The sequence below is a fragment of the Pangasianodon hypophthalmus genome, chromosome 7 (genome assembly GCF_027358585.1).
Source record: "Pangasianodon hypophthalmus isolate fPanHyp1 chromosome 7, fPanHyp1.pri, whole genome shotgun sequence".
Lineage (NCBI taxonomy): Eukaryota > Metazoa > Chordata > Actinopteri > Siluriformes > Pangasiidae > Pangasianodon > Pangasianodon hypophthalmus.
The window spans coordinates 15,902,156-15,925,243 of NC_069716.1; the positions used below are offsets into that span (position 1 = coordinate 15,902,156).

The window sequence follows — 23,088 nt, forward strand, 5'->3', positions numbered from 1 at the left end:
TCACAATTTATGAAAAACCCCTTCATTATAAGTCTTCTCTGTCAAAGCAAAGAGTACAATGAACCCCTGAGTGAGACACGTCACTCTGACATTAGCCACGCCACCTGGTTGCAGAAACCTGGTTGTAGAGTCTATAGCAATTTTGTAAGTGTAAGCCAGAATTTGTTATCTAAACTGTTTTTTGTGTGTGTGTGTGTTTTGCTGTTGAGTGTCAGGATCGGAAAAGTGTTCATAAGCATGCTGTTGTATGGGATGCCATTGCAAGTCAATGCAATATGGTACAAGAAGGTTGTGGTTACAGGAAATTCGGAGGAATAATTGGTCCAAAGAGTTCTGTTTTTCCTGTGCCCATTCCTGTGCCTAAGTAGCTAACTATCATGTCAGTGACCTAACTAAGAATTTAGCAGGCTAGCTTGCTAGTTAGCGTATTTTTTATTGCTTTAACAAACTTGCGTAGCTTGCCTAAAATCTACATCAAGAAACTAGTATCTTACGCTAGTGAGCTAGACCATGTTCTTACTGAGGAGTCGCTTATAATGGACACTTTTAGCTAGCTAACTATGTGCAGCTTACAAATAAATTTATGGCTACATAACGGTTTATGGCATTACAACGAAACCTTAATGTGCCCACAAACAGCAAAGTTGTAAGCATCAAGAAACTTGTATACCTTCATTTTCTCTCTAGTATAAATGGTTGGAGTTTCTATGAGATATGTGTAGATGTCTGGTCATTTCAGGCTTATAATTCACTTAGGATCATTTAGCCACTGACAGGGCCCCAAAGCCATAAAGATCTTAAGAATTACACCATTTGAAAGTGTTAGTTTAGCCAAATATCACCCCGTCTTTTAGTGCTAATCCATATTAATAAGTGGATAACATTTTCGCTAATGTCAATCTGATTCCTAAATAAAATTCTTGATAGATTCTTCAGTCAGATTATAACCAAGTAGCATTAGGTTGAGGCTACTCTGGCCTTTTTGCAACCAGGTTGCATGTGCATCTTTTTTTTGTTTGTTTGTTTACAGACATCGAAGGGGTCTATAAATTTTACCTGAAGTGCACTGTCTCACAAGTCTTTAATTCCTTAATTGAAGTTGTCATATGTAGATGATGATTCTTGTCATAACCTAACAAGGTAAACATTGCTTGTGCATGTTTCATGTGCAAGTTTATACAGTTATAGGCTATATCAACACAGATTAAAACAAGAGCATAATAGTACAAGCACATAAAGAGGATGAGCGGCAAATCAGTATGATGTTGAGCTAGCCCCTTTTTATGCTTCTGCCACTAGGTAGTCTGTGTGTCTGTATGTCTGAGATTAGAACAATATTGCAAGAATGAGTGGTTGAATTTTTGTAGGATTTATATGGAATTATCATTGTAATCAACAGATGAACTGATTAGGTTTTGGAATTACTCTAAACATGGTCAAGATCACAGCAAGGTCGAATGTCTGAAATAGTTTTTCGTCAATAGTTTCATATATGATTTATATGTTAAGGGTATTTCTGACATATAAATTAGTAACAAGTAGGACTAGACTTGCTGGCAGTGGTGGCATCCCCAACGATGGTGCTGGTGTCAAGTTCTACTTGTTTATCAGTATTTTCCAGTATTCCTGGGGGCAGAGTGGTAGGGTGCATATTTAAAGTCTGAATTAGGCTATACCCACTTTATTTTATATTTGATTATTAATATGAATATTTTAAGCACTATACAGATCCTGATAGTGGCATTGCTTTACAACTCTGCTTCAGAGTATCCGATGTGTGACTTGGATGTTCTGTTCATACCTTTTTGGGCTTTGATGACATGAGCCACTTTTACAATGTTGACCGACAGGTGCACTATCCTTGACATTTATAATGAAATATACACACACTTCTGAAACCTTTTGTCTCTCTGCTCAAATCCTCACCCTGGATTGTTGCCTTTTTGCTATATTTCAGAATATCAAAAAAAAAAAAAAATCGCAATAGAGGTTGAGTAATTGTGACAGCCTCAATTACAGCCACCCTGTTGTCTTTCCCAAGTGTTGTGTAGTCAGACTGTTTACTTACTTAGTTTCTGTTACTGCACTTCTCTCAAAGTACCAGGGTGGCTCCTTGCTTACATTTAAGTGGTGTCAGATTACCCTACCTGTGATGGACATGCTGGGTACTGTACATCTGTTTTCTTTTAAAGTTTATGCTTTTTTTGATTAGGACTTAAATGCCAGTAAAGAGGTTGTTTTATGAAAATGTAGTTTATTCTTGGTGTGGCATAAAAATTTCTGATTATGGTTATAGGATATGTAGAAGTTCTTAATCATGGATGATCAGTTGTAATTGGATACCTACACCCGTGATAAATCTACCAACAGTATATGGTTTTTCTTCCCCCCTATAGTTCATTCTTGAGTGCTGTTTTCTCGCTACTCTCTCAATTGGTGCGTGCATGTTGGCTGATTTGTTGCTAAACTAATGACTACAGACAGACCACAATGCTGCTGAGGTGCAACTCATATTTTAATCAAGACGCTCTTGTATAGTCTTGTGTCATGGTTCAGTATTGCTCTAGAAATAAAATCTTTTGTTGTCAATTACTAGTTAATGTGAGACCTTTATTCAAGGTCTTGATCCCACTACGAGAAACTGGGTGTGTTCCGCTTAATTAATATGCATAATTAATTACCTGGCAATAGCTGTTAGGCTACATGATAAATATCCACTAGGATCCTACCATGAAAATAACCATTGATGCGGACATGGCATTAAAAGAACAAATAAATCAATATCCACTAGTTTTTGAAGTCATTCATCAGTGTGCAGTTAGCTGCTGGATTTTACTCTATGTCCTGTGTGGCAGGGAATTCACTGACCCTGCATTGCTTTTAGGGGCGTAATGATATGGTGAATCATATTGTTTTGTTTGATACCAAGCTGTGAAAAATACATTCAACAGACTGCATAGTAAAGTAGGCTATTCATCATAAAATACCACTTGTAGTATGTGAGTTTTAATATACGTTTAAACTTAATCAATCCCACACTCCTTCCTCTGAAAAAGTAGCTTCCTCTTGATCTCAAATCAGGATGGGCTACAGTGGTTTAAAAGGAACACTCTTCTCCTAAGCATGCAGATTTAATGACTCAGTACATGAGCAGCCAGCAAAAATAGGAAAATTCCCACAAATTTTTAAGCTATGGTGTATGGGAGCACCTTGGCTTCCTGGTATATTACCACACTGGCAACCAGTGAGTGGCTGACTGAAACATTACAGTGTGCTGAATTCTCCGAATATGTGCACAATACACCGGCACTGATACGGCGCAAGCTTTCTGCTCTCTGCTGTGTTCGTTCAGCCTGATTCAGTCTGGGCTTAAGAAATCACTCCTGCAGTTGGGAAGTTTATATTCAGTAGTGGGGGAAGCAGGATTCAAAAACACATCTAGGGCTAGGGAGCTATTGTGACTCTGAGAGCACAACACTGTCATTAAAGATGCAATAGTCGATTATTATTTTTTTAATTTCTTACTTGTAGAAATAACCTGGAAGATACGTAGAACATGTTTTAAGCTGTGGCCTTAGCAAAAGTTTAAGTCTCTAAGGAAAGACCAGTTTGGGAAACTGACTTCTGGTCCAGAATGCCTGTTTGTGTTTGGACCTGCCTCTTCTCAGTCATTTTATATACACTCTACAGACCACAGTAGATCCTGGGGTGGAGCTTCATAAACATGAGTGGGAATCATTCAAATGTCGAACCACCGACCCATTAGAGACCTAATTTTGGAATACAAGCCTATTCTCACCTAATGCACCTTTAAGTTTCAATTATTGTACTTAATATTACTGTAATGTTGTAATCAATTGAAATTGGCACCCTAAGGCACATATTCAGGCAGCGTTTATTTTTGCTGTATAAAAAATGTAGCGAGACACCACCTTAGCGTATTGAATTTGGATTTTGTGCATCGTTACAAGCCTAATGTATATATGGGGGCAGTCGTGGCTTAATGGATAGAGAGTCGGCCTTGCAACCCGAAGGTGAACCTAAAGGTTGTGGGTTCGAGTCTCAGGTCTGGCAGGGATTGTAGGTGGGGGGAGTGAATGATCAGCGCTCTCTTCCACCCTCAATATCACGACTGAGGTGAGACCCTTGAGCAAGGCACCGAACCCCCAACTGCTCCCCGGGCACCGCAAAAAAAAAAAAAGGCTGCTCACTGCTCCGAGTGTGTGTTCACTGTGTGTTCACTGTGTGTGTGTGTGTGTGTGTGTGTTCACTACTGTGTGTGTGCACTTGGGTTAAATGCAGAGCACAAATTCTGAGTATGGGTCACCATACTTGGCCACAAGTCACTTCACTTCACTAGTCAGCACTGTCTTTGAGCTGTGCTTTTGAATAGTGTTATTGATGGTGTTTGTTGTGGTTTTTTGCAGAGTACAGCCGTTTTGAGTCTAAGATCCACGACCTGCGGGAGCAGATGATGAACAGCAGCATGAGTTCTGGGTCAGGTTCCCTACGCACCAGTGAAAAGCGCTCCCTCTATGTCAGGTAACAGACGTATGTCAAACTTGCCCTCCTGCATACAGATAATGGTGACTACTTGTTGAAAATCAATAGGTTTATACCATCTCATGCAGGTGAGTCGCTGAAATGCCTTTGTGTGGCTGAGCATTTATTTAACCTTTGTACTTTGCCCTGACTATAAAGTGTGTGTCAGAGACATCTACACCTCATACATCAGGTATTTGTAGTCATGCAACACATTTACAGACCTTGTACTTTTTTGGTGTAAAAGTTGTGGGCAAGTGACTGGTTATCACTCTCAGCTTCAGTCTGCATGGGTCAGGGCAAAATGGATTAAAGCAGAGGTTCTCAAAATTTTTAGTCTAAGGCCCCTTTTGTGGATAGCGTCAGAGCGCCCCTCCCCCTCCCCCTTCATCTGGCTTGCATGCACAAGAGATGTGGCACTATTCTTATAACATTACAGCAAAGCTGTTAAATGGGAACAGAATGAACAATCAATTGTGATTGGCACATATTTATTTTTAATAATGTTTAATGACATCTACTACTTTTAAGTGTGTGCCACTTTTTACATGGCAAAGCAGATTTAGTAAATTAATAATAAAATATTTTTATGTAGCCCCTTTAACCCTAACCCCAACTCTATCCCTTAGATATGTTTATATTTTGGTTTAAATTATGGTTAAACATTTTCTGTCATTGAAATGTAAGTCTTTAAGTTTAGAATAAATGTATAATCCTCATTGGATAACACTTAACTGTGCTTACTGTTGCTCTGGTTACTATGAGACAAAACTCTTGTGAAAAGATGTCTATTTTAAAACACTGAGCACAAGCAAGTTCAAAAAGCCTAAAGATAAATTTACCAAAGATTTTACAGTAAGCGTTCAATAAACTGTTTATCACCCACTTATTTATGTGAACAGTTTTAACTACGTGAATTGTTTTATGTTAGCAAATTTTGTTGTGAGCACAGACATTAGAGGCACTGAAGGGGAGAGGAATCCTTTTCTGGTTAAAAAAAATTACAAGGTTGCAAAACCTTTACAATACAAAAATATTTGCACATTCAGTGTTTGTGTCATGATAAATGACTGAGCACTCTTGATTATAATCCTTTCAGGTAAAATGTAAGTTAACCTAGATACCTTACTAAATCAGGGAGTTGTCTCTATGGAGCAATGGTACTGCACTCTCTGGGCAGTCTATGTGGAAATAGTATTTAATATTTCATAATTTCATAATGTTAAAATTTCTGTATGTGTTCATGGCACTACCGACAAAATTTGGGTTGCTTTGCTTATCTTCCAATATTACAATCCAATGACGAACAAACCTTAAGACCTGGTTATTGTTAGAGAAATAAGATACACTGTTAAAGGTCAGTGACAGAACAGTTTTCTTGCTATCAGATTTAATGAGTCAATCCACAGTGTGCAGAGATGTTGTGGGGAAAAAAGGAAGAATGACAGGTCTGGATGGGTTAGACCAATATCTGGAGACAAGAAAAAAATGCACATGGGATTTAAACTGACTAATACCTATAGTACTCCAGACTGTGCTAATGAATGTATGAAGCAGTTATTGGGCTAAATCTAAGACAATACTTGTACCCGAGTGTTTGGGTAAGCTCACAGCTATGTTTGCAGTATTTTCTTCCAGTGGGAGTGCTACATGTGTAAACATTCAAAAAAACAGGTTTTTCATATTCTGTACTTTAGGGATACAGAAAATGATTTCTTGATTGCAGGGTTTATGTGAGTACAGGCTACAGAGTGAACAGAAGCATTACTCTCTGTACAATGTGAATAGACCAGTTGCAAGAATTCATGGAACTGTTTAAGGATGAATAGTCACATACTGTCAGCATTTAAGAACAATGCCTTGCAAATGTCAACCAAACCATTGAACATATAATTTATTATATGTACACTGCTGTGAAAGTGTTTGCCCTTTGTCTGAATTCCTGAATTTGTGCATGTTTTTTACATTATATTTAGTCAGATTTTATAGTGGATTTTAGTAGTATATAGATAGAGTCTGCAGGAAAATTGACACAAAAGTTTGGTACTTCTTTCATGTCTTTGGTGTGCAAGCTGTCAATTATGGCAAACTTCAGGTGTGAAAAGGTGCAACATGGTAATGCCACCAAATTGAAGAGTTAATTAGAATCAGTGATCATTAACCAGTGTGAGAGCTTCACTTAACGACCAGACTTGATTTGGGCCAGCCCTGTCCAATCTAAATCTAACTTTGGGGATTTAAATCAGAGTGAACTTGGCAGCACACAGGTTGTCCAGCCAGGCACATCATGCCACAAGAAAGAGTTTCCTGAAGACCTCAGAAAAAAGATTGTGGACACCTGCCAGTTTGGAAAAGGTTACAAGGCCATTTCCTGTACTACAATCAGAGCCATACTGTCTAAATGGAGAAAGTTTAAAATCGTCCAAGTGACAAAGAACCCAACGACTATTAACAACTAATATACTATCCACTATTAACAATAACAACATCTAAAAAACTGCAGGCCTCTGTTGCCTCAGCTAAGGTCAGTGTTCATGACTCAACTATCAGAAAACCACTGTGCAAGAATGGGATCCATGGCAGAATAGCACTGCAGAAACCATTGCTAACCAAGAAGAATATAAATGTTTGTCTCATGTTTGCCAAGAAATGCCTAGATGACACCGAACACCTAGAGAGTTCCCGAACAATGTGTTATGGACAGATGAATCTAAAGTAGAGCTTTTTGGCCAACATGGGCCCCATTATGTGAAGCATGGTGGTGGTAGGCCCTGGATGCCTTGCAGTCATAGAGCAGAATTCATAGTTCCCTCAATCAGAGAATTCTTCAGGAGAATGTCAGGTCATCTGTCTGAGGCGCAGCTGTGCTATGCTGAAGCGCAGTTGTGTTATGTAACAAGACAGTGATCCAAAGCACACAAGCAGTCTACCCCACAATGGTTAAAAAATAAGAAATTTAAAATTTTGGAATGGCCTGGTCAAAGTCCAGACCTAAACCCTATTGAAATGTTGTGGCAAGACCTGAAACACGCAGTTCATGCTGGAAGGCCTACAAATGTCACTGAGCTGAAGCAGTTCTGCAAGGAGGAGTGGGCCAGAATTTCTCCATGGCATTGTGAGACACTAATTAACAAATACAGAAAGCTTTTGGTTGCAGTTATTGCTGCTAAGGGGGTGGGGGTGGGGAATGTAACCAGCTATTGAAAGGAAGGGGGCAATCACTTTTTCAGAGGGTGTTGAATATCTTTTGTGTTTTTATTCCCTCAGGGTCCCTTTTATGCATTATTAGGTTTTGGTTTAAGATGTAATGTTATTCAGTGTTTGAAATGTGCACAAATTCAGGAATTCAGATGGAGTAACCCTCAAATGTAGTTAAAATATACAGTGTTTGTTGAAAGAAAACTCAGTCATATGATAAATTGCTATACAACTATAATATGTGAATCGATCTCTTATTTTTAAATATTGGCCTGCATGCTACCTGAAAGGTCATATGAAAGGATAAAATACACAGGTGCAGCCAATAAGACGTTTCATATCGCATCGTACACATGCATGCATTTGGCCGTAACTGTTTAACAGCATTAAATTCTGTGATTAGTAAAATCAGTCTGAATGTCAAGCATTTCACAGTGCAGTCACAAACAAGAGACCCATGTAACTTACAATGAATGAGAGTAGAATGTCAGAGGAAAGAAAAACCAGTGGAGCAGGTCTTCCCAGTTTCTTTAGGGTATTACCTGTCTGACAAGGTAAAAATAGAGGCTCTGTATTGGGCACAGTGCATGGCTCTTTGTTTTTTTTTTTTCTTTTTTTTCACCTACCACCTGTAACAATTCACTCAGCATAGGGGAACTTGACCATTGTGGTGTTACTCTTACTCAAATACATGACTCTGTTAACCAACTGCGAGTATCCAGCAAACAGTAGTAATTACACCCAACTACTTGAGTACCCAACAAACAGTAGTAACTACAGCAAACTACTTGACTACCAAACAAATATTAGTACTTTTTAAGTTTTCATTGAACACGTTGAGTAATCATTCACAGTGCAGCCTAAAAAAGTAAGTGAACACTTAAAGTAGAATCTACAAGTTACTAAATTTAGCAGCACCAACCTCCATGAAATGTTTCCTGTAGCTGCTTATAAGACTGGCACAACGATGAGGAGATATTTTGGATCATTCCTCCATACAACATGGTTTCAGTTCATCAGTATTTTTGGGCTGTCTTGATTGAACAGCCCTCTTTATGTCATGCCACAGCATCTTAATTGGGTTAAGGTCAGGACTCTGACTTGGCCTTTCCAAAACATGAATGTTCATCTTTTTTCAGCCATTCTTCTGTTGATTTTCTTGTGTGCTTTGGCTCATTGTCTTGTTGCATCATCCAACCTCTCTTAAGCTTGAGGTCATGGACTGTTGCCCTGACATTCTCCTGTAAAATGTCTTGATACAATTTTGATATCATTGTTCCCTCAGTGATTACAAGGCATCCAGGCCCTTAGGCAGCAAAGCAGCTCCAAACCATGATGCTCCATGCAACATGCTTTACTGTTGAGATGAGGTTTTGGTGTTGATAGGCAGTGCCTTTTTTTCTCCAAACATAGCGTTGTGCATTTTTGCCAGAAAGATCAACTTTTGTCTCACCTGTTCACAGAACATTTCCCCAGAAGTGCTGTGGAACATGCAGGTGGCAAACTTTTTTTTTTGGACAGCAGTGGTTATTAACACCATTATTGTTCAGTTTTTTTCTGAAAGTGGATAAATGAACAAATACGTTTGCAGTTTGTAGAGTTTCTTGCAGGTCTTTTGCTTTACCCTTGGGTTCTTTTTCACCTCTTTCAGTGTTGCCTGTTGTGCTCTTGGTGTGATCTTTGCAGGACACCCACTCCTAGGACGAGTAGAAGCAGTCCTGAATTTTCACCGTTTGTAGACAGTTTGTCTTATCGTGGATTGATGAACACCCAGGTCTTGAGAAATGCTTTCCAATGCTTTTCCATGTTTGTACATCTCTGTAATGCATCTTCTAAGGTTCTGTGGTGGGATTGGGACATGTTTCACACAAATCATTTGTTCTCAAGAAGCACAAATTTGTTAGTAGCCAGACTTTGAATTTCCTATAAATGCAGTGCAAAAAGTATTGAAACAGACAGTCTTAAAGTAAATAACACTTAATAAGTGGTTGCATATCCCTGGCTTGCAATATCTGCATCAAGCCAGCAACCCACTGACATCATCAAACTGGCATTCTTCCTCAAATGTTTTTAGTGCGTTTGTGTGTATATACACCGATCAGCCATAACATTAAAAACACTGACAGGTGAAGTGAATAACATTGATTATCTTGTTACAGGGGCACCAGACAAGGGGTGGGATATATTAGGCAGCAAGTGAACAGTCAGTTCTTGAAGTTGATGTGTTGGAAGCAGGAAAAATGGGCAAGCGTAAGGATCTGAGCGACTTTGACAAGGGCCAAATTGTGATGGCTAGATGACTGGGTCCGAGCATCTCCCAAACGCTAGGTCTTGCAGGTCTTCCTGGTATGCAGTGATTAATAACTGGTGAAAGTGGTCCAAGGAACTGGTGACAGGGTCATGGGCGCCCAAGGCTCATTGATGCGTGTGGGGAATGAAAGCTAGCCCGTCTGGTCCGATCTCACAGCAGAGGTACTTTAGCACAAATTGCTGAAAACCTTAATGCTGCATATAATGGAAAGGTGTTGGAACACACAGTGCATCACAGCTTGCTGCGTATGGGGCTGTGTAACCACAGACCTGTCAGAGTGCCCATGCTGACCCTGTCCACCTCCGAAAGCGCCTACAATGGACACATGAGCATCAGAACTGGACCATAGATCAAGGGAAGAAGTTGGCCTGGTCTGATGAATCACATTTTCTTTTACATCATGTGGACAGCCAGGTGCGTGTGAGTCACTTACCTGGGGAAGAGATGGCACCAGGATGCACTATGGGAAGAAGGCAAGTTGGCAGAGTCAGTGGGATGATCTGGGCAATGTTCTGTTGGGAAACCTTGGGTCCTGGCATTTATGTGGATGTTACTTTGACATGTATACACACACACACACACACACACACACACACACACACTCTTACATACATATATGTGGTGGTTTTGTTATGCTGTGTGGAGCAAATTGCTGGAATGGTTTGGGTCCACTTCTTCCTTTACTGTTTGCAGCTGTTTTTTCCTGATCATATGGCCACATCACATCTGTAATGTGGACACAAAAGTGTCTTCACGTGGTCCTGACAGCAACAAAGGACCACCTCATTGACTATGTCATTAGGCAGACCGTTTTAACGTTTAGATTAAAACATTTGAAACAACTTGTACATGAGAGAGGATTTATGGGACATTTATGCCTGAAAACAAATGCAACGGAAGATTGAGTTAATAAATGTGAGTGCCACCCTTCCTCCAGCATAAATGATGTATGAAATCTGATTACAAGTGGTCACTGGAGACGCAAGTGTAAAAGGCAGGTGTAAAAGGCTATGCGTTTCGGCTTTCCACTCGAGATGGATATTAATACCATGTGTGAACAGGGCCTTAGGCAGTGCTCTCCATGACCAGCAGCATGTTTTAGAAGAATGGTGTTCAATCCTCAGTACAGTTCAAGGGACTTGTAGAATCTGTGCCAAGGTGCGCTGAAGCTGTTCTGGCAGCTTGTATGGCCCAGCATCTTAGTAACACACATTATATTTCCTTTAATTTGTCACCTGTGTCTATATATTGAGTATAATAAAAATTTTGTCTGAAATAATGAGTAGTCATTAGAGCCTTATTTTTCTTAATTATTCTTTAATTTGGTCACTGAGACATGTAGAGATTAATGATCTACCCACACACACAGATTTAAAAATAAATAAATAAATAAATAAATTTTTTATGCACTTGTGCAGGGCTCTGTTTGACTATGACCGTACCAGAGACAGCTGCCTACCCAGCCAGGGCCTGAGCTTCTCATATGGAGACATTCTACATGTCATCAATGCCTCTGATGATGAGTGGTGGCAGGCACGACTCGTCACTTCCCATGGCGAAAGTGAGCAGATAGGGGTCATTCCCAGCAAGAAAAGGTACTACATTACCAATCACCCATGACAAAAGATAACAGGTTAACCTAAAGTAAGAAGAAGTGTGTTAATCATATTAAATAAAAAAATTCAGATGTATTTAATGAGAGAAATAGAACAGATAGCTGAACATTGGCAGTACAGCTGCAATGTTGCAGTCACCAAATCAAAATTTTCAGAAATATCACTGGTCAATTAAATGTTGGTATAAGTAAAAATTTGAATTATCATCCAGCTCTTCAAAAGGTACAAAAACAGTTGGTTGCTTTTCAGAGTACTCAGTGTACTTAATATAAAATGCATATCATTTATAATTCGTCTTCAGTCTAGTTCATGTAATATGTACCAGTATCTACACAACAAACAGCAGTATGTGCACACAGTAAACAAAGCGTAATGTTGGTGCTCAGAGTCACTTATGAATATCATTTTAAAGGAAACATTGGCCACTTGTTGAGCCACTTGTTGAGAAAGCAGCATAATTATTTAACTAAACACTGCTTTTTTTCCTTTCTACAGGGTGGAGAAGAAAGAGCGTGCTCGATTAAAAACTGTCAAGTTCCATGCTAGGACAGGCATGATTGAGTCCAACAGGGTGAGTGTGATTGAAAAGCACCTCACTCCGTTCCTCCGCTCTCCATCCTTTCATCTTGTGTAAACTACATGCTAGATGATCCACCTGACTCTGGGTATGGGAACAGGAACCTTCTTACTATAGTCAGAGAATAGCAGGCGCCACATAATGCTGCTCATGTGTCAGTGGGTGTGTAAAGATGGACAGATCTACACACATGCATGCACTTAATAATTCAGAAATTCCATCATCATACTCTGTGATGGTGAGAGATTTAAACATTTGGTTTGGTCAAATGATTTTGCATTTATCTGAACCTGTTAGATTCAGATCATATTCCTCTTTTTATTTTAATATGATACTTTTGGAGTTTTTCCACTTGTACTCATTCATTGCCCATGATGAATGTCTCTGATACATTACCTTCCATCAGTTGTTTGATTTATTTTTCATTTTTTTGCATGCTTGTGTTTGCTAGCTGTGGGTGTGCTGTTGACTGTATTGAAATCCATTTGTTCTGTTTTTCATCTCTCATTTCCACTCCCCTCATGTGGTCACCTCCCAGCAGCCAGTCAAAGTAAAGCGCAAAAAAAGCTTCAACCTGTCACGCAAGTTCCCGTTTTACAAGAGCAAGGAGAATATTGTGCAGGAGTTGGTGGAGTCTGAACGTGAGTATAAGTGTGTGTGCGCGGGGGTTTAAGGGCTCTAATGCTTGCTGTCCTTCATGCTTCATCCTCCTTCATGCTTACCTCTGGGACAGCGTGCGACTGGCTTTTGGTGCATCATCATACCTTTTAAGTCCTCCCCAAGAGACAGCAGAACCAATCAGAATATGGTGTTCTCTGGCCTCTGTGTGCTCTGAGTGAGGTCTCAGATGTCTGCTGCTCACTGGTGTAGAGATGCACTAATACTCCAGTGCTGTGCTTTACCTAGTCCTATTCATTTGCCTGCAAAAACTGTGATTCGTACCATTCCAATTTAATGCTTAAAGCAATATTCTACATGGGTACACTGTAAACTAATCAGTGCAACTTTTGTTACACTGTACAGGAAGAACAGACCCAGAGCACAGCCAGTTTGTGTTAGTCTCCCTCCATCCCCAGAGAGCACTACACCCCTCCTCTCAGCCTCTCACTAACATCTATTTCTCCCTCTCTGCTCTCTTCTTCTCTGTTTCTGCTTTCACCTTTCGGGACACTCAGGACTTCCCAGGGTTAAGCGATGACTTTTATGGATCAAAGAGTTTGAGTAAGTGTGTGGTTATACTTATCAAGCAGCTGTCCCTTGAGCTCAGAATGGCTGTGCCACACACACAAAGTTTCTCTCTCTCTGTCTGTCTCTGTCTCTCTCTTTCTCTCTGTCTCTCTCATCCACCAGGCCCCATCACCCAAGTAGAATATGAATATGATAAATATTAGAATATGAGAGCTGATTATAATATGAGAGACTGCCACAGAGCTAACATTAGCAGCAGCACTATGTGTTTGTTTTGATTAAACTACAGAAGTTTGCTTTCTTAAGCAAAAAAATAAGTTAGTGCCCTTTTCCTGCCTAAAGCTACAAAGTTTCTGTAGACATATGCAGGGTGAGTAAATGTCGAAGTTCAAACATGGATTAAAATGTATATAATTTTCAATGAAATTAATTCTGACAGCCCTAGTGTGAATAATAAAGTTAATACTTTATTTATTGTAGTGAAGCAGTTGAAATGCTGTAACTGAACTTCACAGATCAAAATTGTAGTTAAGTAAGAAAGTTGTCATTGTTTCCTAAATCAAGCAAATTACCAAGTGAAGTACAAATCAAGTCACATGCACAGATTAGTACTTGAGATTACAATTGGTGTTAAACAAGCTGTTGAAACCTGTAGTTAGTATCTTGCGGATGTGATGTGTGTCCACCTTTGGATTCCAGTGAGAAACTGAATACCAGGGTGTTTACTTTGGCATGATTTGCAGTATCAGTTTCTGGTGTAGTAACACAGACACGGCCATAGGAAACCCTGACCAGGGAGTGGAGGTCATTTGGGACTTCACAGGAGGAAATACTTAATTTACTTCAACTGCCACCTCCTACCTCTTCTCTGTAAAGGAACTGGTGGACATCTGTGTGCATGTGCAAAACGTGCTTTAATTTCTGCTCTCTGTTTCTTTTCTGTAATATAATGGTGAGATATTATTTTTATTCAGGCTAGTTTGTACTTTGTAATAACTTTGTAAGTGTTCACGTGGTGATATTTAGAAACTTCCTTTTCTTTCTGCAGAGTGCTTGACATCTAATACCAGCGACAGTGAGAGCAGCTCCAGTAAGTGACTTGAAAGTCCATTGTTGTATGAACAACCACCAGTTCAATATTAAAAATGTTAATATTCATTGCATTTAAATATTTTGTTTTACTGTAATACAGAGATAATTTAGCTTGGATACTATCATGGTTTGGTGCTTTTACAAGTCTTTTTTGTTCATGCCTAATTGCCTACAACCTGAAATATTCCTTTAAGGATATTTTACTCTCATGTCTAGGAATCCCCCACCACCAGAAGCCTCCCCACAACCACCCCAAAAAAGTGAAAGGGCAGTTTTCCAACTATAAGTAGAAAAAAAAAAAAAAAAAAAACCTACCCAAATACCCACAAATGTTCATGTAGGAAAACATCTTGTAGAATTCTCATTTCTATAGTGTTAAAAAAAAAAAAAAAAAAAAAACATTACTTATGTGCGCAATGAAAATACTTCAGGTTTTTCATTTATTCAGTGCCCACCAGGATTATTTGCACCCCTTGTTATATAGCTTTAGTTAAGTAGTGTAACTTTTTCTACAAAATGCTGGTTTCAAAATGATTGATCTTAAAATTCATATTTTGACACCTGCCCTGGAGAAAATAATAACACTGAGTCTCTTCCTATAATGTTTAACAAGTTTGGACAGTTGTAGCAGGATCTTGCACAGTTCAAAATTATTTATAATATATACTTAAATTGTGTGTGTGTGTGTATGTGTGTGTATGTGTGTGTGTGTGTGTGTGTGTGTGTGTGTGTGTGTGTGTGTGTGTGTGTGTGTATATAATATAATGTGGCCCCATGGGCAGCTTAACACTCAGAAGAAATTGCTATCTGTCCTTTTCCGCATACATGACTTCACTGACACCCATGATTGGCTAATGTTGATGTGTGTGTGTGGAGTGATTTTTATTTTATTTTTTTGCCATTTTTATGCCATTTTGCCCATCTCAGCTTGGGTGTGAAGTAAATTAAATAAGATGTTTAATATGCCCCTCTGCCCTATATGTGGTATAATAAATTGTATATTAAATAAATATAATATATTGTGTGTGTGTGTATATGTGTATGTGTATATATATATATATATATATATATATATATATATATATATATATATATATATATATACACACACACACAGTGAGGGGGAAAAAATTATTTGATCCCCTGCTGATTTTGTACGTTTGCACACTGACAAAGAAATGATCAGTCTATAATTTTAATGGTAGGTTTATTTGAACAGTGAGAGACAGAATAACAACAAAAATTGGTTAATGATTGGCTAATGTTGATGTGATTGACATATGCCGTCCCTCCCACCTATAGAGCAAGGCCAATTTTGCTATCTTGGAATGTCAGCCAAACATGGATTTGGCATTATCGGGATTCAAACTTGCACGTTTTTCTATTGTGACTTGGGAGTCTACGGAGTGATTTTTTTTTTTTTTTTTTGCCATTTTTATGAAGGGAATAAGGGAACTGTATTTATATTTGGCTGTAATTAGTGAACACTAGATCCACTTGTGTATTTCAAATGGAGAAAAATTTTAGTTTTTCATAAGACTTATGTACACAGTATTAGTAGTCACCCATAAAACTACACTGAGTGTTTGACTTACATAAGGATAAGCCAAACCTTTCATATTATAGTACTGTTTATTTTGTCTGTGTTTATTTTTTGCCTTATTATTTTAATCATATAGAAGGGCAAGAGGACACAATTTTATCCTATGAGCCAGTGACCCGACAGGAGAGTAAGTATTCAGTTTTGGAAACATAATCTGTGCAGATGTAATCTCTATATTGGAAAAATCACTTTGATTTTTATTCCTGCTCTTATAGTTCATTACACAAGGCCTGTGATAATCTTGGGTCCAATGAAGGACAGGATAAATGATGACTTGATCTCAGAGTTTCCCCATAAATTTGGATCCTGCGTTCCACGTAAGTGTGCCAAATTCAGCCAGAGGCAGTGCGTCATCAAAGGTTCCTTGTGTCCTTATTTTTTTGGCTATACACAGAAACACATTCATGGAATAAATCATAAGCATCCCCTCAGATACAACTCGTCCACGGCGAGAGAATGAGATGGATGGGCAGGATTACCACTTTGTGGCTTCAAGAGAGCAGATGGAGAAAGATATTCAGGACAACAAGTTCATTGAAGCAGGCCAGTTCAATGAGAATCTCTATGGGACCAGTATTCTGTCAGTTCGGGCAGTGGCTGAGAGGGTTCGTAATGGCTTACACATGCTAATGCAAACATCGCACAGCACCTTAACCTGTTCCTTAAACAAATTCACTTGTGTTTAAATCTGATTCACTATAACAGATATTTTATTTAACAGGAGTGAGGAAAACCCATGCATTTTCTGTCTGTGTTGTAGGGGAAGCACTGCATCTTGGATGTATCTGGGAATGCCATAAAGAGACTCCAACAAGCACAGCTCTACCCTATTTCCATTTTCATCAAACCAAAATCCATTGACGCTCTAATGTAAGTTTTAAACTTCCCATCTCAGCTTGGGTGTGAAGTAAATTAAATAAGATGTTTAATATGCCCCTCTGCCCTATATGTGGTATAATAAATTGTATATTAAATAAATATAATATATTGTGTGTGTGTGTGTGTGTGTACATATATATATATATATATATATATACACACACACACACACACACACACACACACACACACACACACACACACACACACACACACACGGTGAGGGGGAAAAAATTATTTGATCCCCTGCTGATTTTGTACGTTTGCACACTGACAAAGAAATGATCAGTCTATTAATGTGCTTCTTCTTGAGCTACTCCTTTGTTGCCTTGGCCATGTGTTTTTGGTCATGGTCATGCTGGAATACCCATCCATGACCCATTTTCATTGCCCTGGCTGAGGGGAAAGAGGTTCTCACCCAAGATTTGACGGTACATGACCCCGTCCATCGTCCCTTTGATGCGGTGCAGTTGTCCTGTCCCCTTAGCAGAAAAACACCCCCAAAGCATAATGTTTCCACCTCCATGTTTGATGGTGGGGATGGTGTTCTTGGGGTTATAGGCAGCATTCCTCCTCCTCCAAACACGGCGAGTTGAGTTGATGCCAAAGAGCTCGATTTTGGTCTCATCTGACCACAACACTTTCACCCAGTTCTCCTCTGAATCATTCAGATGTTCATTGGCAAACTTCAGACGCGCCTGTACATGTGCTTTCTTGAGCAGGGGGACTTTGCGGGCGCTGCAGGATTTCAGTCCTTCACGGCGTAGTGTGTTACCAATTGTTTTCTTGGTGACTATGGTCCCAGCTGCCTTGAGATCATTGACAAGATCCTTCCGTGTACTTCTGGGCTGATTCCTCACCATTCTCATGATCATTGAAACTCCACAAGGTGAGATCTTGCATGGAGCCCCAGATCGAGGGAGATTGACAGTTATTTTGTGTTTCTTCCATTTGAGAAATAAACGCACAAACTGTTGTCACCTTCTCACCCAGCTGCTTGGCGATGGTCTTGTAGCCCATTCCAGCCCTGTGTAGGTCTACAATCTTGTCCCTGACATCTTTGGACAGCTCTTTGGTCTTGGCCATGGTGGAGAGTTTGGAATCTGATTGATTGATTGCATCTGTGGACAGGTTTCTTTTATACAGGTAACAAGCTGACATTAGGAACACTCCCTTTAAGAGAGTGCTCCTAATCTCAGCTCGTTACCTGTACAAAAGACACCTGGGAGCCAGAAATCTTGCTGATTGATAGGGGATTAAATACTTATTTCACTCATTAAAATGCAAATCAATTTATAACTTTTTTGAAATGTGTTTTTCTGGATTTTTTTGTTGTTATTCTGTCTCTCACTGTTCAAATAAACCTACCATTAAAATTATAGACTGATCATTTCTTTGTCAGTGGGCAAATGTACAAAATCAGCAGGGGATCAAATAATTTTTTCCCTCACTGTGTGTGTGTGTGTGTGTGTGTGTGTGTGTGTGTGTGTGTGTGTGTGTGTGTGTGTGTGTGTGTGTGTATATATGTGTGTGTGTGTGTGTGTGTGTATATATATATATATATATATATATATATATATATATATATATATAAATATAAACAAACATCAGAATAGGGAAAAATCTGCTGGGCTTTTCACACACAACAGTCTCTAGAGTTTAGACAGAATGGTGAAAACACACGGCGTGAGCGACAGTTCTGTGGGTGGAAATATTTTGTTGATAATAGAGGAAAATGGCCAGATTGGTTTGAGCTGCCAGGAAGGATATATTAACTCATATAATCTCTCTCTACAACTGTGGTGAGCAGAAAAGAATCTCTGGCTATCATGGGCACAGACTCACTAAAATCGGACAGTTGAAGACTAGAAAAAGATCAGGTGATGTCTTTTTTTTTTTTTTTTTTTTTTTTTCCCCTCTCCCTAATCTTCAACTGCCCAATTTCTGTTAGCCTGTACCCATGATAGCCTCAGATTCTTGTTCTTGGTGGACAGGAGTGGAACCTGATGTGGTCTTCTGCTGTTGTAGCCCATCCTACTCAAGGATTGTTGTGCATTCTGAGATGCTTTTCTGCTCACCATAGTTGTAAAGAGTGATTATTTGAGTTACTATAGACTTCCTGTCAGCTCAGACAAGTCTGGTTATTCTCCTTTGATCTCTCTCATCAACAAGAACTGAAGCTCTTGTCCTGTACACGCATGATTTATTTTTATTTATTTATTTTTTTTGCATTGTGCTGCTGCCACATGATTGGCTGATTAGATAATGGCATGAATGTACAGGTGATCATAATAAAGTGGACTGTGAGTGTACTACAGTCAAGTGCACATTATGTAAGATCATTCACTTTGATGTCACTTTCTTTGACATGTACTGTACGAATCAGTTTTTAACTTTCACAGCCTTTTAAAAATAACTGGTCAGGTAGTAAAAATTAACAGCTATGCAACTCCTGATATGTCTGTTTTGCAAATATTGAAAATATATTAGAGTAAGAAGGAGATTTAAGAACTCAGGAACCCTGGGTGATGCATTTCAGGATTCGGCATCATTTAATCACAGTAATAGCCAACACCTGACACATTTCTGAATCTTTTTTTTTTTTTTTATGACTTGCATCCAGCATGTTTTGCAAACCTGGTCTAGGCTATGCTATCACCAGTTTGCCTGCAGTCTATCCCATAGCCTAACTACTGTATCTCCATTTAGGAGTAAGATTTGGTGGTATGTGTTCATTTGTGTTTTACAGGGAAATGAACAAGAGGCAGACGTATGAGCAAGCCAATAAAGTCTTTGATAAGGCGATGAAGCTCGAACAGGAATTTGGAGAGTATTTCACAGGTAAGCATTCTTGTTATTCCATGGTATGTGCCTAAATGATTATGGAACAACTTAACTACTCCATGTTATTTTAAATGTGAGATACACACTATTGGGTCTTACTAGGGTTGACAAAATTAACTTATCTGCTTGTGTGTTCTCTCTCATTTCACAGCCATAGTCCAGGGTGACTCACTAGAAGAGATCTACAATAAAATCAAGCTGATCATCGAGGAGCAATCAGGCCCCTACATCTGGATCCCGTCCTCAGAAAAACTCTGAGTGTGCAGCCTCCATCCTCTGCACGCATGCGGAGTAATGTTCCAACCCCTGCCCTCCTCCAGCCCGAGTCCTCTCCTTCCCTTTTTACTGAAATGTTTCATATCAAGTTTTAGTGTCATCATTATGTTAACTCAGATTAAAAGAAGTCTTATCCCCTATTACTGTGACTGTGCACACCCCTGCATGAGTTTCTCAGCAAATCCGTTCAAGACTAGGAATTTCATTACAAATTATTTTTGTCTGGTAAAACAAAAAGGGAAAATGAACAAATCATTTATGTTTGGATGGACTTCGGAAGCCAGTGTCTCAAGACGAAAGAGAGGGGTTTGGGATTTAAAAAAGTTTCTTGGAAATAGAGACTGACCGAAAAGCTGGAATCCTGTATATGTTCATTGTTGCATTGTAAAGAAATGGAAAAGGCTGATCAGAGACCATCAAGGTTTTCTACAAGGACTAAACACAAACCAAACCTGCTGAAGGTACTGTTCATGGATCACTGACCATGTTTATAGAAATTTGGTGGAGAATCTTTGAACGTGGTGATCTTCAGTAATCACACAGCAGTTTGCTATTTGGCTGGCTGCTGCTGCCAGTTGTTGATCAAGAAACCACTGAAGGCAGAACAAATGGAAAACAGAATATGAATCTATACATTTATATTACTGAAATCACAAGGTAAACAAAAATCCTATGGAGATTTTACTACATAATATTATATACTATGGTACACATTTTACACTTCACTAGAATTGTCTATTTGGAGGGCTGTTAGAGTTTTGTCTTGGTTTTTTTGTGTTTCTCTTTCCACACTTTTTTTTTTTTTTAGCTGCTCTTGATTAAAGATGGAGTAGAGGGGTGTAACTGGGCTCTCTGCAGAACACCAAACTGCCTTACAATTAATAAAATTAGTGAATTCTGAGGGGAAGCTACAAATTACTCAACCGATCAGTGCTTAACGGAAGACTCAATCAAACCTGTGTTCTGAGTTTTCTACTGCATATTGGAGGCCTAACTTGTGAGTGCAATAGACTTAAGTGTCTTACCTCTTTGAAATCCTTATTTCATCATTGCTTGTCTTTTAGTGACTGATTTTTGAATAATGATTTTGGCAGCCAAGGCTCCTCTTAAGCTATTGAACAGCAGCTAGCCCATTTGCACTTTCTCAACCTATCAAGTCTCTTCTCTTCGGACTGAACGGTAACATGGTACTGTCCTGTATGCTGCCCAGCTGGGAAGCCTTAAAACGGGTAGAATTAAGACAATAATTGTATTGGATGTCCTTCTCAATATTAAAAGTCAATAGAGCCTGAATTGGCCTAAGTTCCCTAGACCTGCCAGATGTTTTCATTATATGTGTTTGGGATTATTTTAAATATTTTTTCCCATACATTTTGGGGCTGATGTGACTACTGTGTTTATCATTGTAGCAGGGGTGAGCTCAGAAATCTGATGATTTAATGTAACAATTTATCAGTAAAAAGGCAGCAATGACATGATGGAAACTAAATGTGTCAACAGAATGTTCCCTAAAAGGAATGGTCAAGCTAAGTAGTTATTTGCAGGATTATCCCTCCTTGTTATTTGCTATGCCTTGGGAACGCTGCACCTGTGGTGACCCTCCTGTAAACAGTCTGACTGAACACAAGAGGAAAAGCCCACTGCAGTTCTGAGTTTTACCGCTCTGCATAAGAAGGGACTGTGCAGGCTTAATGATAAAGGATTATTAAAGTCTCCCTGGATGAAAGTTTCATAATTTTTGGAGGTACAAGAACCAGCCCAGCATTTTCTTCTATGACCACAGGACGTGATGAAAGTGCTGTGCCCTCCACACTCCAGCTACTGTATCTGCAGGCATTTCCTAAGCAGATGTGACCATCTGCCAGACATTGTCACTAAACCAGCTGTCATACTTGTGTCAAAACCAGAGTTCAGGGAATAATTGAAGGGAACAGAGCCATTTATAAACTGCTTACAGACTGTTTCAAAGGGTGTTAGCTGTAAAATGTAAATATCCCCTCACTTGTGCTTCATGCATGCGTGACACAGCTGGGACAAATGTTTTATAGATCACATGTCAGGTAAGTAAACTGACTTATTCTGAGATTAATTTCCATACAAATGTGCCGTAATGTTGGTATTTCTCTCTAGACAAAAATCTTCAGCTGCCTATCAGAACACATTTTCTAGTCAGTTGGGGATTGACTTCCCTAAACTAGGGCCTGTCTACTTGTGATATCTTGTGGAACTTGTCTGAGTGTATAAATGAAAATTGTAAAAAAAAAAAAAAGTAATTATATACACACACATACATACATACACATATATACATACACACACACACACACACACACACATATATATATATATATATCAAGAGATACAGACAGCAACCTGTAGGAGGTTATTAAAGAAAACCAGGCGCATAACTAATTCATTTAGTGTACAACTGGTCCTCTGGTGTTGAGTAAAGGAACAGCTGACTGTTAATGTGTCTGGTGTCAGTCAGCCATGTCAGTAAAAGCCCAAAGAATTTTCATTCATTGTATTTTTTCTATCGAGGTTGCAGAATCCTCCATTGATTCTGAATGGCTCTGTGTGTACTGATGAGGGTATCAGTTTTTGCTCCAGTGGAGAAGTGATTAAATAAACATGTTTAAGGGTGGGATACAAGGGTTCCCGTTTGTCTTCTTGGGTGATGATTAGTTATTAATGTGAAAGCACACATACATTGATTGTATAAGAGAGTCCTTTTGTAACTACAGAAATGATAGAAATGATCATGACGCACATGAAAACACGTCTTCTATCCTGGTCAGGTGGGAACCTGAGGTGGTCAGTTCTAGAATATTTTGTTTGTTTATTTATTTTTTTTCCCTTTTTTCTTTTTTGGACTGGACAAAAGTTTATTTGTTTGGAATTAATAAAACTGTGGTTCTGTTGAGATTTGAACATGGGCTTTTTCCATTCCCCATCAAAAAAT

At 39.0% G+C, this 23,088-nt stretch overlaps 1 protein-coding gene across 6 annotated transcripts in view; it reads left to right on the forward strand.

The window, feature by feature from the left end:
* LOC113528964 (discs, large homolog 3 (Drosophila)) overlaps positions 1 to 21,436 on the forward strand; it is a 69,902-nt gene extending 48,466 nt beyond the window's left edge. For 3 of the 6 annotated variants that reach the window (XM_026917845.3, XM_026917849.3, XM_026917853.3), the window contains exons 11-21: positions 4,428 to 4,542; positions 11,470 to 11,646; positions 12,163 to 12,238; positions 12,783 to 12,885; positions 14,481 to 14,522; positions 16,204 to 16,254; positions 16,343 to 16,444; positions 16,560 to 16,732; positions 16,888 to 16,997; positions 19,756 to 19,847; positions 20,002 to 21,436. In XM_026917845.3, the coding sequence (XP_026773646.1) occupies positions 4,428 to 4,542; positions 11,470 to 11,646; positions 12,163 to 12,238; positions 12,783 to 12,885; positions 14,481 to 14,522; positions 16,204 to 16,254; positions 16,343 to 16,444; positions 16,560 to 16,732; positions 16,888 to 16,997; positions 19,756 to 19,847; positions 20,002 to 20,108 (1,148 nt within the window). In that variant the 3' untranslated portion in view covers positions 20,109 to 21,436. Of the gene's footprint in view, positions 1 to 4,427; positions 4,543 to 11,469; positions 11,647 to 12,162; positions 12,239 to 12,782; positions 12,886 to 13,419; positions 13,466 to 14,480; positions 14,523 to 16,203; positions 16,255 to 16,342; positions 16,445 to 16,559; positions 16,733 to 16,887; positions 16,998 to 19,755; positions 19,848 to 20,001 lie in introns of all 6 variants that reach the window. The other 3 variants (XM_026917850.3, XM_026917851.3, XM_026917846.3) reach the window with 2 other exon arrangements.
* The last annotated feature ends 1,652 nt before the right edge of the window (positions 21,437 to 23,088 follow it).